The following is a 17,500-nucleotide window of genomic DNA, read 5'->3' on the forward strand; positions in this document are numbered from 1 at the left end:
GGAACCCCGCTCATCCCGGCCATCCACCAAATTGACATGACGTCCCTTTTAATTAATTAAACTGGTGTTCCACAAACATCTATTTCTCACTGTATCCTTGCCACATGAAACACTTCGCACCAAGCTCGATAGTAACCAATTTACTAGATACTAGCAGGTTTAGCCAAGCATCTAAAGTTTACAGGCTGTAGCTATCGCATGATACGTTCTCTTACAGTGTGTCTTCAAAACCAACAACACAAAGATAATCGGTCATTCAAATCATGACAACAATAATCTTACTTCATTCGCAAGTCTGGGAAGTATAGTTCGAGTGACGACCTTGAATATCAGCGTCTTTGAAACCTCGCAGTGGCCGCCATATTTGTTTTACGATGGTGAAAGCCGACGCTTAAACCGAAGATTTCCACCGAAGATCCGATGACGTCACGTCAGTTTGGCGGATGGAAACAAGTGACGACCGGCCACTGCAGACAAGGTACATTCGCGTGACTTTTCTCCAGCACTGTGACACCAGCCATGTTTGATCGACCTACGCTGAGCACAAAAAGGCAATTTCTTTTCCTTTTTTACCTCTGTCTGCCCAAAAATGTCTGAGGTGGAGTATAATGCCTTGATTTATGAGATAAGTGAGAAAATCGAGGAAACAAACCTAGATTTCTTAAAGTTCATGTGCAGACATCACTTGGGGAATGGCCCTTGCGAACATATCACAACTGTTCGAAAGTTACTTTTGGAGCTTGAAAAAAAAAATCGCCTTGGCATCAACCGCCTTGATTTGTTAAAAGAGATAGTGAAACAGCTAAAGAAGCAGAAGAAAACCCTACTCGTACTCGAGAAGATAGATGACTTTGAAGTACGAAGAAAAGGTTGGTTAATAAGAATAATTACCGGAGGTAGCACCAGTACTATCGGAGCAAATTCTAACATGAATTCATACGCTAATTGAGTTTGTCTTAGCATTGTACCACGTGAAAACGAGACGAAACAGTAATACATTAATTCCATCATCGGACAAAATTTTCGAACCTTTAGAACTATGACGATTCGTTCAAATGCCGGAAGAAGCAACGCTGCAGCAACTGCTTTCCATTTTTGGGTGAATTTAACATAAAGATAACTTTAATAGATCATTTGCGTAACTAAACCGCTACCGATATTCCCTGCTTGCAGAGAAACATTGACAAAGCACCAACAAGAGACCTTTTAAAATTCAGACAGGCGACACAGAACCCCCCCCCCCCCCTCCCTATACCCTTCCTTGCATGGCCTCCATTCTGCTGTTGTTAAGTTGATCCCGCACAACATGTGAAGTATCAAATGAGGATACTGACGACACAGTCATGCAGAGGTCTCTTTTCCCGTACTCGTCAGTCTCACAAACGCAAAAGAAAAGAGACCTCTGCTAGCAAGGAACTACCGAGATATTGAGTAGTATGATGACCTTGTGCGCACTTGTTAATGATACATGTAATTCTGTTCCATCCATTCTACAATACCCAGAGGTAATGCTCAACTGCTAGACCATGGGATTCTGTTGTCTGCTTTACTTGAAAATCAAACCAGAAATTATTGTTCTGTTGCTTGTTTTCCAGGCTCACTATTGTTTATGTTGTACATTCAAATGACCTACCTACCAGGAACCAGCTAATACAATAATTATTGTTATCCTCAAATTCTACTGACAATATGAATCTCAAAATGATATTTGAGAAATTATGATCATCACAGGTATTAGGAGGCAACTAGTGCTTAAAGCAGTTGCATGCAAAGCACGTCTCAAAGTTACGATACTTCACACATTCTCTTGCATACTTTACTTGTACAGGGTAAAATATGATTTACAGCCTGGTTAACCATCTCTTAAATGGCTACTGATAACTTCATTTATTTAATAGACTAGTGAACAGTGCAATTGCAAGTCTTGAATATTTTCTTCAGGCTTCTTTTGCAACTGCTTAGTTGCTTCCTCAATTGGGATGATCATTAGAATGATGTCATTTCATGTAATCTGTTGTTCAAATGTATAATATCTCTCAGATGACGTTCAATCTTAATTGTAGCACATTCACACTGAACATGTCTACAAAAGCTTAGCACACTAACTCAATCTGCCCTTCTAATTATCAAGGGTTCCCCATTAAATCTGGTTTCATCAGCTAAATAGGTTCCCTGAATACTTGGGGCAGCCATATTGATATGATACAATCCCATGTATCTAATAGACGGTGTCAGCTCTAGTATTTCTGCCACCAATCAATGTGTTAGGCAATTCCTTCCTCCAGCAACATTATATCTTTTCAACAAAGCTCATACAAATGTAAATCAACCACATTTGATCACTGTGATTTTGGAAGGGGAATTATGTATGATTAGCTGTCATGAAAAACTTCAAAAATTCAAAAATTGTGCAAATTACAATACCCATTCAGCTCATTGAATTTTGATTGTGCGGCAATATTAGTTTACTTTAGTTGATTATTGTTCTACGTATACCGCAAACATATTAAATTGTGAGCTTGAAAAAAGCGATGCTTTGTATACATTCCCCATGCAATAAGTCATGTTTAACTTGATGTTGTTATTAATCTATTGATTCCTAAGAGTGGGACTTAATGGGTTTGACTCTGTTTAAGGATATCGATGGTGCCTACTATTGTTATTGCGCATACATTCTGCACATCTCGAGATACTCTGGTTTCCTATCAATGATGCTTACCAATACAGGGATTTTTTTGCGCGGTTTAAAACTATCCGGAGAAAGTAGATCTTAGTAAGTACTCTTAGTATCCAAAAAGGAAATTGGGGGTAACCATGCATTTTTGAGAGATAATTAAGTTTCAATTTGAGAAAGAACGCCATACATTGCTTTGTATTTTAAAGCTTTTTACAAATATTATTCGTCAATATTATCTTAGAAAAATGCGTGGTTACCCCCGATTTTCTTTTGGGATTTCAATAACACTTGTTGAGATCGGCAGGTACAAAACACAGGTCACAGGGCACAGGTCATTGTTTTACCAATACAGAAAGTATCCTAAACATTCATAAGAGCTAACCTTAAGCCTAAAAACGTTTGTTTAGGCATAATTAGGCCTAAGGTTAGCTTTTATGAATGTTTAGGATACATTCTGTATTAGTAAAACAATGACCTGTGACCTGTGCCCTGTGACCTGTGTTTTGTACCTGCCCTTGTTGAGATCTGCATTTTCTGCATAATCACACCCCGGGGCAAAAATATCGTTAATTAGTAGGCACCGCCCTTAATGCCAGATGATTTTACTCGTCAGTGGGGGCGGTCCAGGGCGCTTCAGGTGTCAATGGGTTAGGGTTGTAATGTCCCCATTTAACCCATTGCATTGCATAGCATAGCATAGCATAGCATAACATAACATAACATAATGTATTTATTCAAGATGCTGTGAAATAAAATCAGATACAAAATACATCTTGAAAAGGAGAAACTGGAGGTTGTCCCTATGACGTTTTACTTAAAAAGTTAAAAAGATGCTTGTTAACATATGAAATGATATGTACATATTTTCAGTCAAATAATGACTCCTAGGCTAGGAGTGGGACGTAAAAGATTTTACTCTGTCTAACGTGTATGCCACACGATTTTACTCTGCCTAATGCCAGACGATTTTACGCTTCAGTGGGGGCGGTCCAGTCGGTTCAGGCGTCAATGCGATAAAGATGTTTTTATAGTTTACATGGTCTCCATAAAGGTTTGAGAATCATCACAGATTGAAAGTGCAGATTTGAGAAACACAAATCACCAGGAGAACGTTAAAATTGTAAAGCCATTAACAATCTTGTGACTAACTAAAGTACCAAATTTGCATATTTTGGAAATATTTTGAGTAACTATTTCATATAATTAGATATGCAACTTTCATTTGTAATATTTGTTTACATAGGTGTGCTGTTCTGTGAAATGCTTTTCATCAAACGCGAGACAATTAAGCAAGAATAGAATTCATGAAAACAGGCTTTTACAACTTATTTGTCAATTAATCCTTTCATCCCCGTAAGGGCCACTGAGACTTAACGAGATTTTACTCTGTCTATAACACCAGACGATTTTACTCACCAATGGGGAACCCCGTGGGAGTGAAAGGGTTATTACAACACCTAGGTTTACTAAAAAACGTATGTCCCCATTAACCCTTCCACTCCCGTAAGGGCCACTGAGACTTTACTCTGTCTATAACACCAGATGCCGGGAACCCCTCAAGAGTGAAAGGGTTAAAATTGTTGTAATAATTAGTAGTAATGGTAACAGTTTTAGTGATTATGTGCAAGTTTAATTGTTAGAATTAAACTACACTTACTGGCATTTTTTGTTGAGCCAGAAGGTCTGTTTGCAGCAACCTGAGGTAAGATGGTGAGTGTTGAGTGCAAGTTTCTTTGCCAGCCTAGTGTGACTCTCCTGTGAAAGAACTTTATGTAACTTTGACTTTGTCAAGTTAACTATCAATGTTCAGACAGTCAACATTTCAAGAAAGGTTAAATTCCTGTCTAGTATATACTTTTGCCTTTCTATTGTAGCTACCCATGGGTCTTGATGAAGTCCTGTCACATGAAGACAAGCTCATAAAATCGACCTACTTACATCAGATTTGACTTATGGCTCAGTTTAATGGGCAATGCACCGTAATCCCCTGGGTCATTGTCTATATACAGTGTAGCTGTATTGTTTATGTGCTTTTCATGTACCTGTCTTTTCATTTCAGAGGTTACATTAAAATAACCTGTGATACTTTTTTCATGTAAATGTTGTTGATGTGGTTTGAAGAATATCAATTGAAACTTCTTTTTCTTTCAGCTCAGTCAATTGGTGTAATTTCCAGGTTGAACAGAGCAGCAGATTCATTAGTAGGGGGTGAGTAAGCAGATAACCAAAAAAAGTAAATTAATTATCCAGGTTCATCAAATGACCAAGTTTGGTCATTTGGGTGATACTTGTGAGGCTAGAAGTCAATTTATTACTGTTTTATTGGTACAGTTATAGGGAAATTCAATTTAAATTGTTTAGTATAGATGGTTTGCAACCAATCTCTTGAGGCACAGATGACAATGATGTAATGTACAATTGCTGGTGGACATAGAAAAGGATCTTTTGATGGATCTTTTGTTTTCATCCACCAACATGGCAGCAATGACGTAACCTGAAAACCACCTGTTTCATAAAATTACTGGCTCAGCTATCTCACCATGTGCCCCACACAAACACATTGGTTGCTTTGCATTTCAAAGATGAATACCTAAATGAATTTTAAAATACACAGAAGACTCTGTATTCTACCAACAGGTATGCTTACAAATTGCTGAGCCTTATGATTGAGTTCAGTTGCTATTGCAAGGTACATGTGGAGGGCAATAAAATTAACTTTTCATGATTTTGTATCACTTTATATTCCATTCTTAATCTAACTGCGTCAAAGTAAGTCTTTCTAACTTCTGCTACTTTGATACAGACCAGTCGTAAGTGCTTTGCAGGTTTTTGTATGTAAAGCAAATACCGGTAAAAATAATCATTTAGAAGATAATTTAACATCATTGTTGAACTAAAGATATCGATAGAGGTACACGGTATTTAACGTCCGAAGTTCCTTTACTCTCTAGAGAGTATTCTCCCAGGATGCCGACAGTGCGCTCATTTTACCCCCCCCCCCCCCCCTCCCCCCATTTCCATTTCAGTTATAAGGGTATTGAAAGCTACTTACGCTACACTGAAAGGAAAGAAGTCGAAATAAGGATGTGAGACCCGGGGATCCAACTCGGGACCTCTTGCACCAAGACCGCGCACTAACCAACTGTGCCACCCTTGTTCCTCAAACTATTAACAATTACTAGTATTTGTCATACAGTGTAAGTGCTAATTTCTTGAATAAAGTTTCCAGAGCACTCAAGGAAGACAAGCTTTCAGTCAAGATTTCTTCATTCTGACCATGCTACGTTGTGTCATTAGTACCAGCACTGACAACAAATCTGAAGGGGACTCAGGAGGGATCTTGAAACTCACTGTTGTGTTATTTCCCTCTAATATACCAAAATTGCACCCAGACGTGCCCCACACTAATTCCATGCCTTTCAGGGCTCGAGACTAACTTTGTAGCTTACTGTCTTCATGGCTGGTAGCAGGTCTGATCTCACTACCCAAAACTACAGTTGCACTAGCCAGTCTCGTCATGCGCAGTTTCACTCATTTCCACTTTCGCAAACACAGCTCCCACTTTTATTAAATATTCTCATGCGTTCAATCTCATTGTATGAGTTTGCTCTCTTATTTTTTCTTAATTCTTAAAATTCTGAAAACTTGCCTTTCATTAATTATAAATCACTAGAGAGTCAATGGCTAAGACATTTACATCTACTGATGATTAATTGATAACTGTTTGTCCATACAAGTTAATATGAATTTTTTTCACAAGGACAAATTGTCGTGGACCAGCTGCCAAACTTTGCAACTCACACTATTGCACTGGAGTATGGAAAATGCAGAACAAAGTAAATTTAAAATAAACCATAAATAAAACTACTTTTTTAGGGAGTCTGTGGAAAGGCTTGTCCTTTGATTATAAATTGGGCTTTTTCAGGTTCAATGTTAAATGTGAAAGCACCATTCTATGCATGAAGCACAAAGCAGCAACTTCTAAGTACATGACCTCTTGGCCTTGTTGTTTACAATAAATGAAACACAACCAGTATAGTTCCACATGATTTCACATGTGGTTAATCATTTTCCAAAAAAATGTTCGCAAAGGGGCACAGGGAAATTGTACTTTGCTTTGGTTTCCCTATTTAGTTTTTTTTTTTAACTTATCATTTTTAAGGCAGTTAATTCGGAATACATGAAATCCGCTGACAGTTTCAGTTTGTATTAGTTTTCTATTCTCTCCTTCTGCCTTATTCATCTGAAATAGTTTTCAGTTTTGTTTTCATCCAGAACTCCTCTGCTTCACAATTTTTACTATCCTCAATGGCTAGCGAGCCCCACGGCCTTTGTCTAAGTGGAATTCTTGTTTCACTAATATTCCCATCTACAATGGGGGTCAAAAGACTTCGGGACACTTGTCAAATTTTGGGCGAAAAGCAGAGAATTTACTGTACATGCATCGTTATAAAAATTATGAGCTACACGTGTTCTTCTTTCCCTGCCTTTTTTGCACCCCTCTTCCCCTCAGACAATGTTGAAACATGCGAGCGATCTTGATTTTAGAGACTGTGAAAAATCAACACTATAATGGGGGGGAGGGGGAAAAGTGGGATTTTCCCAACAGTTTTGACCAGGATTGTAGTCTTCTTGCTGACTTAGACACATGGGTACCTGTCAGCTATTGCAACATGGCTGTTTCTTCAGCAAAACCTCTTTGCTCTTTTTAATTTAAATAATACTTTGCTGGTATCTCCTGTGAGATTGTTGCAGGTGAGCTGCAACCTTGCCACCTACTTGAGTTTTGCATTAAGATCAGTGACACTCAATCTCTTAACTCCTCAAAGTCAAATGAAAAAACTCTAAGCTGCCATTTAATACTCTTCAACAACCCTTACAGTAGCTTGTCCAGGTCCTCATTCAATATGGTAGGAAATACCAGGAATTCTATTGGTTGTATTCATGGCTTTTTTGATCATTAAAATATTTGACTTCCATTATTACAATCTTATAATTACAAAAAATTTATATGATTTTAAAAAGCAGTTTTCCATGTCATTTTAATTGACTGAGACTATGCAGAACAGTAGTACTAACGCATTCCAATCAGGAAATTATCTACTGGTAGATCAAGTTCAAATATTCCTTTAAAATGGAGAGTGTGTTGTACAATTCCCTGGTAGCATTATTACCACAAGGTAGGGAATTGACTAAAGGAGCAGACCATTTAGCTTTTGAGGATGGGGATGGAGCTGGGTGCTTTGGTGCTGACATGATTTTTCTTAAACCTTTTCATGCACAAAGTACTTAAAACAAAACCGTGATCAAAAATGCTGCGAAAACACAGCTATGATGTCAATGTGGTCTATTAAATTAATAAATTGTACAAATGTGAGAAAAAGCAATTATAATTATAACTTAATAGTGGGAACACAATATCCTCAGTCTGTCAACTCAAACAACAATGGACTAAAATCATAAAGATATTGCAATGTGCTGCAGCCTGCTAAAACATGGAACTCACTGCCCTGTGGCAAAAATTTGCAAGGAAAATTTCCAGAATGCATGAGCAAGTTTTATGTAGGGTGTGTTTGATTGTCCCTATTCCGGAATAAGAATATGTGGAGCAGTCATTTAAAACGGTATGTCTGCAGTGGTGTTTTGAAGCAACAAGGATAATAAAGATGTGTTTAAAATAGCACTTTAATCTCTGTAAAAACGAAGGATTTCTAACTTCTATTCCATGTATTCCTATTCTGGAATACAGTCAATCGAACACACCCTTACATGTAGTTATATCAACTTTAATTATGTCTAAATTTTGTTATTCTTAATTCTCACAAACTGAAACACATAATAATTGTTATTTACTGTTCTCTCTTGTGTAAAGTCTCTTTCATTATTTTGAGCAATTGCTAATTCTGTTTTCACTGTGGAATACCTTAAACTAGCTTATACTAAGAGTACCTTCCACATGAAACAAAAATGTATACATGGATGAATGAAGTACCCCTCTTGCTACAATGCTGATGCTACAAGTACTTTGTCAGTAGCAGCTTTAATTTCAGTGTGTCAGCCCAGGTGCCACCTTGCAGGAACTCTTTTGCATCTTACTGAGCCTGCCCAAAACCCCACTTGCAGCAGTTACTATGTGCAGGAATTTTTGTGTACACATAATTGCTTAAAGGGTTTGTGTTTTGTTTTTATTTTTCAAAATTACCCAACCATCCCTCCGTGATAAGTTACTTGGGCAACCCCTAACTTTTTGTGCCACTTTTTGCTGATCTTTGTTCTTGGCTTCAACAGTGGTAAAGTTGGTATGTACTTGGAAGACACTTGGAGGTGTTCTGTTGGGAAGTTGTGGTGTATTGGCTCTAAGCAAATGCTCCACCTTAACAGAAGTCTTTGAAGTTTTTGACAAGGTGGTTTTGCCAACTGGTGTCAAACTAATGGGGATCTCTGAGGGCTCACTGTGCTTCACAGTACAGGCAGAGATGGCATCAGCTTTGAATGAATTATGGAACCTCTATAAGGATGGAACATTAAAGAATTGTCTGCAAGAGTTCGTTGTTACCAAAGAAGTCAAGGAGTTCGCCGGAAGTGACGAGGTTGAGGTCAATGTGTTTATCGATGAACATGAGTGGAAGGAAGCCTATGTCAATATGCTCTTTCATCAAAATCAAGGTGAGATATGTTGTGTACTGTAGTGTACCTTCTGTGTGATTTTTCTTTGAAGAAGTGTCTTTACATACATGACTATAATTTCTTACAGTGTTGTAAAAAGAAGCGTAGTTTAGTAAAGAGATAAAATGAAATTATGTTAGGGTGAATTGCTAGTAAATCTTTGCATAAATGCAAGGGTGGAAAATGAGTGTGAATGTGATTTGGTATCATTTTATGATTTATACTTGAAAAAAGTGATCTTTCTTAGGCTGACGAACTATGTGACAAAGGTGTACTTCAAAAGTGCAAGCCCCTCATGTAAAATGGCATAATATTTCTTTAGGGTGGATCCCCAGGGACAAACTTCAATGGACATTCCGAAAATTAGACTTTTTTAAAGAGAGATTTTACATCCTAACTATTTGCTTCCCGAAAGCTAACCTCTAAGTGCCAAAACTTGTAAAAATAACCATTCTGTTAACTCAATTAAGCACTCTAGTTTGGGAATCTTTTTGGTGAAGTTATAGTGTTTTGATATTCTTTCAACATTACCCAGAAAAGTCTTAGGAACACATTACTTTCGAGAAATTCTCCGTTCAGTACCCCTGCGTTCTGTTTAAAACTATAATAAGTGCCAAAAGGGTTGACAGTTTCCCCTTTTAAGGTATCTGGGACAAAGCCCTCCCCTAAAATCTTTCCATCTAACCCCCTCCCCCTCCCCCATATCGCCATCTCTTCCTTTTTCTGTTACCAACATTGAAGTGGGGAGGCGGGGGAGAGGGGGCAGTGCAAGTGGAAAGTGTAATGTTAAGGTGGTTTTCTCCTAATCGTTTAATATCTTCCCAGTCAACTACTTTTGTCGCTTATTGTCTGAGAAGGTTATGTCGTTTTTGTGGTTCGAAACGCTTCCTTTTAGTTTCGAAAAACAGATTAAAATAACTTTTTAGTGAAGTAATTTCGTAGCTAGGTATTCTCGGGCGTTGGACGAGTAACCACTTTGAAAAAGGAAGTAATATGTTCTTTCTTTATTTGTGGTTACTCCAGGTTACTCGTGGTTACTCGTACAATCTTCGAGAATACCTTGCTTAATCCTAAGCAATAGCTTCGAAATACATGAGGTATACTCCTTGAAGATATATTATTCATGGTTTTGTTAGTTTTGCTTCGGATTGAGCAAAAAATTCAATAACTTTCTTTCATAGACAAATGTGTGACAATGTCACGCTAGTCTTTCAAACGACGAACTGCTTGGTATTAACCAGTCAAAATATCAACTTGATACTTTGTGCGTTGTCCCATGTTTGCAATGATTAAATCCATTCTATGGCTCATACTATTGATGGTTCTATCGATTACTTTCTTATCTAAACCTTGTATAGCTGTCTGCACTCTTTGGCAAAACTCATCGAACGTTTCGAATATTATGTCACGCTTGAGAGATCAGATGCGTTTCACGATATGGAAAATGTTCTCTCTATATATATATAACCACTTCTAGGTGGTACAGCCAAGAGTTCAGCTCCAATTTCCTTAGAATTAACTATGAGAGGGTGGTGTCAAGTGCTATTTTCTACCCATGCAAACCATGTGAGCGTTAGCCCTACTAATGGAAACTTCACATCACCCTCTCATAGTTAATTCTGTTGAAATATAAGTGCTACACGGCCAACGTTCGCATAAAACGTAACCCCTTGTACTTGTTCAATTTCCATAGATCACTCTCTGTTAACAATCCCTTTTGGCGTGCTTGCAAGTATCTGTATTCCTTGCTACGTAGAAAACGTTGAACCGTGCGGATACTGACTTCTTTGTTATGTAGCCCTGCTTACTTCATCAGCTTCATTAATGTCTTGACAGTAAACTGACCTTCCTATCGCCTTAATTTCGAAATTTGTCGAAGAAGTTGACGGGCTATTCTCGGTGATAATTTTCGAGGGCGACGAATCGCTTTTGTCGTCGGTCACACGCTCTGAAATGGCTTGCTTGATCTCCTTGCTCTTTAAAACTCGATAAATGGAGGTTCGAGATATCCTAGCCTTTTAGTATTGGAATTGGGTCCACACAAGGACAGAGAAAAACTCTGACCAGGGTGGGATTTAAACCCACGACCTTCGGATTTGATCACCGTTGCTCAGACTGTGGGTATGGACAGATTCGGTTCGGCCCAAGCCTAATTGGACACTGAAAAACGCAGAGTGCAGACTGTGCCGACCGTCTGTAAAATGAAAATTCGGTTAGCCTGAATTAGGCCTAAATAACATTCGCTTAGCCTAATTAGGCCTAAATAACATTCAGGTTAGCCTGTTTACGGTTAGCTCTCAATAATAGTGAGGGTAACGCCATATTTTACCCCTGGTCTGCACGGTCTGCACACATTTTCAGACCTAAACTTCGCGTCATGTGTTCTCTGTATTTACCTATGTGGTACACACAGTGAGCCTGGGTTACCTGTGTCCACAGTTGAATCCGATGATGCACTAGTCAGTGGAAAGCCCCGCACCCCCATATTCGGGGAATAGCGGCACATTAGACCACAGGCGCCCCAAGCTGAAAATACGTGGTGTATGCGACAGTTTGTGTATATAGAGAATTGTATGGGAAAATCACCGATCGTAAAAAAATTGTGTAAATAACTATCTCATTTGAAATATAGTTTTCCTACCTCAAATGTGTGACCAACTTGTCTCTTTTGGCGAGTTTCGAGCCATTCTGACGCCGTTTAGTGAAGTCATCCGGAAGGCCGTTGCTGAAATAATGGGAAGGCCGGTGACTCCATCCATCGCTGGCCAGACCTCACTCCACAAATCGTTTTCTCCTCAACAGGAAAAGTCCCGAATCGCAATAAAAACAACAGTTCCATAAAGCTCAATAAATCTCACTCCAAATACGTGTGTTTCGGCGGCCGAAAGACTCGTGGCGAACGAAAACTTTGCCTTAAAATTCACCTCTTCGGCTTTCCTCAGAGGCTTGTGACTGGGCAGTCAACAACGGTCGTGTTGCCAGCGCGCGGTCAAATTCAAATGGACCAATCAGAGTTGAGGCTGAAACCATCTTGTGAGTTTCCGTTGTTGACTACCCGGTCACAAGCCTCTGAGGAAAGCCGAAGAGGTGAATCTTAAGGCAAAGTTTTCGTTCGCCACGAGTCTTTCGGCCGCCGAAACACACGTATTTGGAGTGAGATTTATTGGGCTTTATGGAGCTGTTGTTTTTATTGCGATTCGGGACTTTTCCTGTTGAGGAGAAAACGATTTGTGGAGTGAGGTCTGGCCAGCGATGGATGGAGTCACCGGCCTTCCCATTATTTTAGCAACGGCCTTCCGGATGACTTCACTAAACGGCGTCAGAATGGCTCGAAACTCGCCAAAAGAGACAAGTTGGTCACACATTTGAGGTAGGAAAACTTTATTTCAAATGAGATAGTTATTTACACAATTTTTTTACGATCGGTGATTTTCCCATACAATTCTCTATATACACAAACTGTCGCATACACCACGTATTTTCAGCTTGGGGCGCCTGTGATTAGACCAGGCCTGCCTTCTAAATGAAGCAAATTCCCCGCTAAGCAGGGCAGTTTCGTACGTCAAAACCAAACTTTTCTCCCCCGCACCCGGGGACAATACAGTACTTCCAAAATCATAAAGCACAATGTTGACCAAAATTAACATACTTCAAGAATTTTTACCTCAAATTAAACTTTGACAAACATGAAAATCAACAATGCAGTCCATTTCTCATAAAGCCCAAAACAATCTACCTTGAGTTACAGATTTGGCGTTCCAAACTTTACAATCTCTCCAAAAACAGTAATATTAATCACTGGGTTTACGACAGCCTTGAAGATGGCAATAAAATATAACATTTTCCTTGGTGTCAAAACGATTAAAATAGCAACGACAATAGTGCAAACATGCATTTGACGTGCAACTCAATCTGACAATATTCCAGTTTTTTCCCTTCTGTGCATAAGCATACCCAATCTAAAGTACACTCAACCGACTAAAACGGTTCACTATCACAACAATTCTCAAAGAGCTATACAAATTTCACTAAGGAAATGGCTTATTACCAAAATTTTATGGCCTCATAATCCAGCTATATTTTACAAATAACCAAGAGATTACCAAGGTAAGAGAGTAAATTCCCCATATGGAGCGTTTTTACTCACGTGACCAGTAGCCATATTGGATTACTGAAACAAAAGAAAGTATTTGCATTTAAATAGAGTTTAAATCCCAGAGGATTAGCTTGATACACCATCATGGCCGCCATACTGGTCGCCATTCCTTTGTTTTGGAACACCAACATGGTCGCTGTGACGTCATGTGAAAACGCTTTATAGGCCTTATACCCAAGGTAATCCCTCTTAAGTTATTTTTAGACTTGGTGCCCAGTTCTTCCGAGGATGTTACTCTCGCGATGCTTGAACTGCCCAAGCGATTTTCTCGAAACTACCTGAGAAAAATGGCGGCTAACTTAGTGAAAAGTCGTTTTATATGTTTTGATTTTCAAAAGATGCTTCGTAGTAGAGATGTTTTCTGCACTCTCAGCTGTCTTTTGTTCGGCTTGGCCTTCGTTTGCTTGGTGCTCTTTTGCTGTTCATTATTTTGGCTTTCGCTGTCCAAAACATAAACAAATTCTTGAAAAAATCCTCCTCGAAAACATCCATGCAACGCTCGAGTAACACCCGTGGAGGAACTGGGGACCATGTCTAAAAATAACTTAAGCGGTAATTACCTTTGGTAGAAAGCCTATATGGGGGATTCTCTCTCTTACCTCGATAATCTTTTGAAATAACCCTTGATCGGTAACGCATTTTAAAACTACTCTGAAAACGATAGGAAAAAAATAAAAATCTAGTGAACTACAGTACGCCAAGAGACTATCAGGTGAGAGAACACATCCCCGTGCCCTATGATAATCTTTTTCAATCTATTTTAAGCTTCGCGCCACGCTGTGAAAGTTATTTTTAGTTTCGTCCCCATGGCCGCGCGGCCCATGGTCAGAGGATCAGATGTCATTGTGAAGAAACTTGCGAAGACTTTTCTCGCCGTCGCATGATCCAGTGAATTTGAAGATGTGATCGGCTTTAAGCGGTCATTACGTCATTACAATTGACCAATCAGGTGTCTTTCCTAAAATAGCCTCGCAGCTTGACTTCGAGCTAAAATTAGATTGAAAAGATTATCATGGAAAGATGCCCATGTATGGGGGATGTGTTCTCTCACCTCATAGTCTCTTGAGTACACCTTTGACTGTAAGAGTCCTCGGTAGGAACTTGCATGTCCCACTATTACGCAGACCGTGGTGATGTAGAAATTCAAAAAGCCGAAACCCATCGGAGGTAACATTTACAAGGTTTATCTCACAAAATCATGAAGTAATGTCACTGTCAGCCTCTACGCGTAAGTTCGCTTTGTATTCCAATGGAAATGCGTAGACAAAAGGTCAAAGCTATAAATAAATCGCTAATCAAGCATGACTGTAATCTTTGTCTAATTCCACTACAAGAAATGATAATATTTACAGATTGAACACAGAATTTAACTAAGAGCCCATTACAAACATGAAAAGAATGGATTTTCACTTGACTGAGCCGTCATTTTGAGACAGTATGCTTTTCCAGTGATCTTTGCTTGCCTATTCAAGTTGGCGTCAAAATCAAATCCTCCGTCTGAGCCCTGCTCAAGGTCCCCGCTCGCCGAGGCAAAAGGGACAGTCCAAAACCGCCGAAATCCCCCGCTAATGTCTCACATTCTCCGGGTGTGGAGATGCGGGGCTTTCCAGTACTGACTAGTGCATAACACGGATTCAAAAATTTTTATCGGACGCTTGTTTCCAAAATCAGCTTTACGTTTCTTTTTCGATTTACGTTTTCCTACTTCGCTCACTTCCTTGAAGTCACGCTCGTCCACAAAATGTATATACGCGTTTTTCTCAACATCCTCCGCCATTTTTGTTTGATGGTAAATCGCGAACGACGTGAATCCTTTCGTGGGAATTCGCTTAGCGGTCAACATTGGCAAAAATGAGGACATGTGATTGGCTATCAGTTAACCCTCGTGGGAATATTGGATCTCGCAGGAGATCTAAAAATAACCTAAGAGGGATTACGATGGGAATAGGGCCAATATGAGGGATTACTTCTCTTACCTTCATAATCTCGTGACACTGGGCAACTTGTCGCTGCGACTTGACGCCTAGTGTGTCCCGCCCTTAATGATTTACGATACCAAAACAATATTAGAGCTGCATATTACGGAAGTACAACTTGAATCTCCTGAAAAACAAAACGCAGCTCAGTTGACAGTCATGAAAAAAACGCTATTTTTAAAAATATCCCGTATCTCCTCAGTCCCCAGTCCCCACTCCCCCCAAATATCCCGTATCCATATCCTGTATCCTGATCGCTGCTACTTCTAGCTTTTGTTGAGTTTTGAATCGATGAGAGAGAAAGTTTTGGCGATTTGAACCCGGACTGGACTACAGGAGAGATTTCAAGTTATTGTGGAACGTTTGGTACCAAGTCACTCCAATACTGAAATCAAGGTTATGGAATTGTGAAATTAAAACTTTGGACTGCGCTATGGAACACGCAATTACGGGATTTTAGATTTTTGAGCACTGAAAGAAATTGAGTACAGATGTTGTCTTTTTATCTTCGCCACAGCACATTTAAACCGTTTTCAAGGAACATGTCTTTTTGTCTTCGCCACGGCCGATTTAAACAGTTTCCAAGGAACTAAACCAGATTAAGGAACCGGACTTCGAATACAGGATAATAAGTTGTTGAACTGTGATTTGTAAGAAGTTTTTGGATGATTTAGAACTGATATTGTAATTTTTGGATGAGTGGAATGAAGGAGGAGAGTAAAATTGTGGGATTTGAATAAAGTCTCTTTCAAAAAAAATAATTAAAATAAAAAATCCCGTTTCCTGATAACCCCTAATAGGGCTTAGTTGCTTGCATTTGCAAATTTAGTAACATTAATAATAAGAGTTTTTACAACACACAACTCGCGATTTTCCGAAGTTTACCTGTAGTTGAAGTTCACTGTAACTGGACAATTTGTTAACTGTTTGTGCATCCCACGGATACTCCCCTTTTGGGTGTCTTGTTGTGGCTTATGTTGCGCGCTACTGTGACGTCATCGACAAGTAGACAAAATGGCTGCTATTGCATCCTAATTAACGTTCATTACTCCCAGGTAGTGTTTAAAAACAGTATTAAGTCGAATCATTTATGTTTCTAAAATTGTCCCGCAGTCTTTTACCTACCGGTAATACTGTATTTGTAGTTCAGACAATAAGGGTCGAAAGGATGGAGACACTTTCCCCTTTTAAGGCATCTCGGAGAAATCCCTCCCCCCCCCCCCCCCCCCCCTAACAATGTTGTTTTCTCATCGCCAACTCTTCCTTTTTCCGTTACCAACATTGAAGGGGGGAGGCGGCGGGAGAGGGGGCTGTGCAAGTGGAAAATGTAAAGTTAAGGTGGTTTTCTCCTAATTGTGGTCTTCCCAGTTCAGTATCTCAACTCCTTTTGTCGCTTATTGTAGTCTTCTGTTTTTAAAGTACCTGGTTAACTTTGCAGTGAAGTTATAAATCCCTTCAACCAAAATTTAGCTTCCAGATTCCGATTTTTTATTTATTTGTTTAAAGTTGTTAGTTTTTTTTAAAATTTACTTTGTAAGCAGCTGATACAGTTAAAGAAGAACAAGTTGGTGAAAGACGCCGCAGGAACTCGGATTCATTTCTCTTTCTCAAATCAAAAGAAAGCAACATGACAAAGATGAAATTAGAGCAGTCAGAAAACAAGTGGAATTTTGAAAGGCAATTGTTTCAACAGGAAGCTAAAGAACTTCAGATGTTGATCAAGCAGACGGAGGAAGGAGGTGAGAAAGCTCACTTTGTAACAACCGATCGTCTACCTTAAATTATCGATTATCGTTAATTCGTAATTTGCTCTGAATTTACTGTTATCTAATCTAGAAGACAGAAAGCTTGATAGCGGAGCTCAGGGGCTCCGCGCCGGCGGAGCACCAAGGGTAAGATTTTTTGGAAAATCTATCGATGCGAGAAATTTGGTTATGACGTTAGCGCACGCCCGTCCAACCGCCCGTACCGACTGTCGGGATGGAAGTGGGGAGGTAAGACAGCCTCTGGGGACGGGAGTGTTCG

The 17,500-nt window shown here is 39.3% G+C and overlaps 1 protein-coding gene across 1 annotated transcript in view; it reads left to right on the plus strand.

The window, feature by feature from the left end:
• The first annotated feature begins 488 nt into the window (after positions 1-488).
• The window catches only part of LOC138038871 (uncharacterized), a 61,363-nt gene continuing 44,351 nt past the window's right edge, over positions 489-17,500 (plus strand). The window contains exons 1-4 of the mRNA XM_068884949.1: positions 489-869; positions 4,829-4,885; positions 8,966-9,343; positions 17,017-17,214. Of these exons, the coding sequence (XP_068741050.1) occupies positions 590-869; positions 4,829-4,885; positions 8,966-9,343; positions 17,017-17,214 (913 nt within the window). The 5' untranslated portion in view covers positions 489-589. The remainder of the gene's footprint in view (positions 870-4,828; positions 4,886-8,965; positions 9,344-17,016; positions 17,215-17,500) is intronic.

The sequence above is a fragment of the Montipora capricornis genome, chromosome 2, assembly GCF_036669925.1.
Source record: "Montipora capricornis isolate CH-2021 chromosome 2, ASM3666992v2, whole genome shotgun sequence".
NCBI classification, from domain to species: domain Eukaryota; kingdom Metazoa; phylum Cnidaria; class Anthozoa; order Scleractinia; family Acroporidae; genus Montipora; species Montipora capricornis.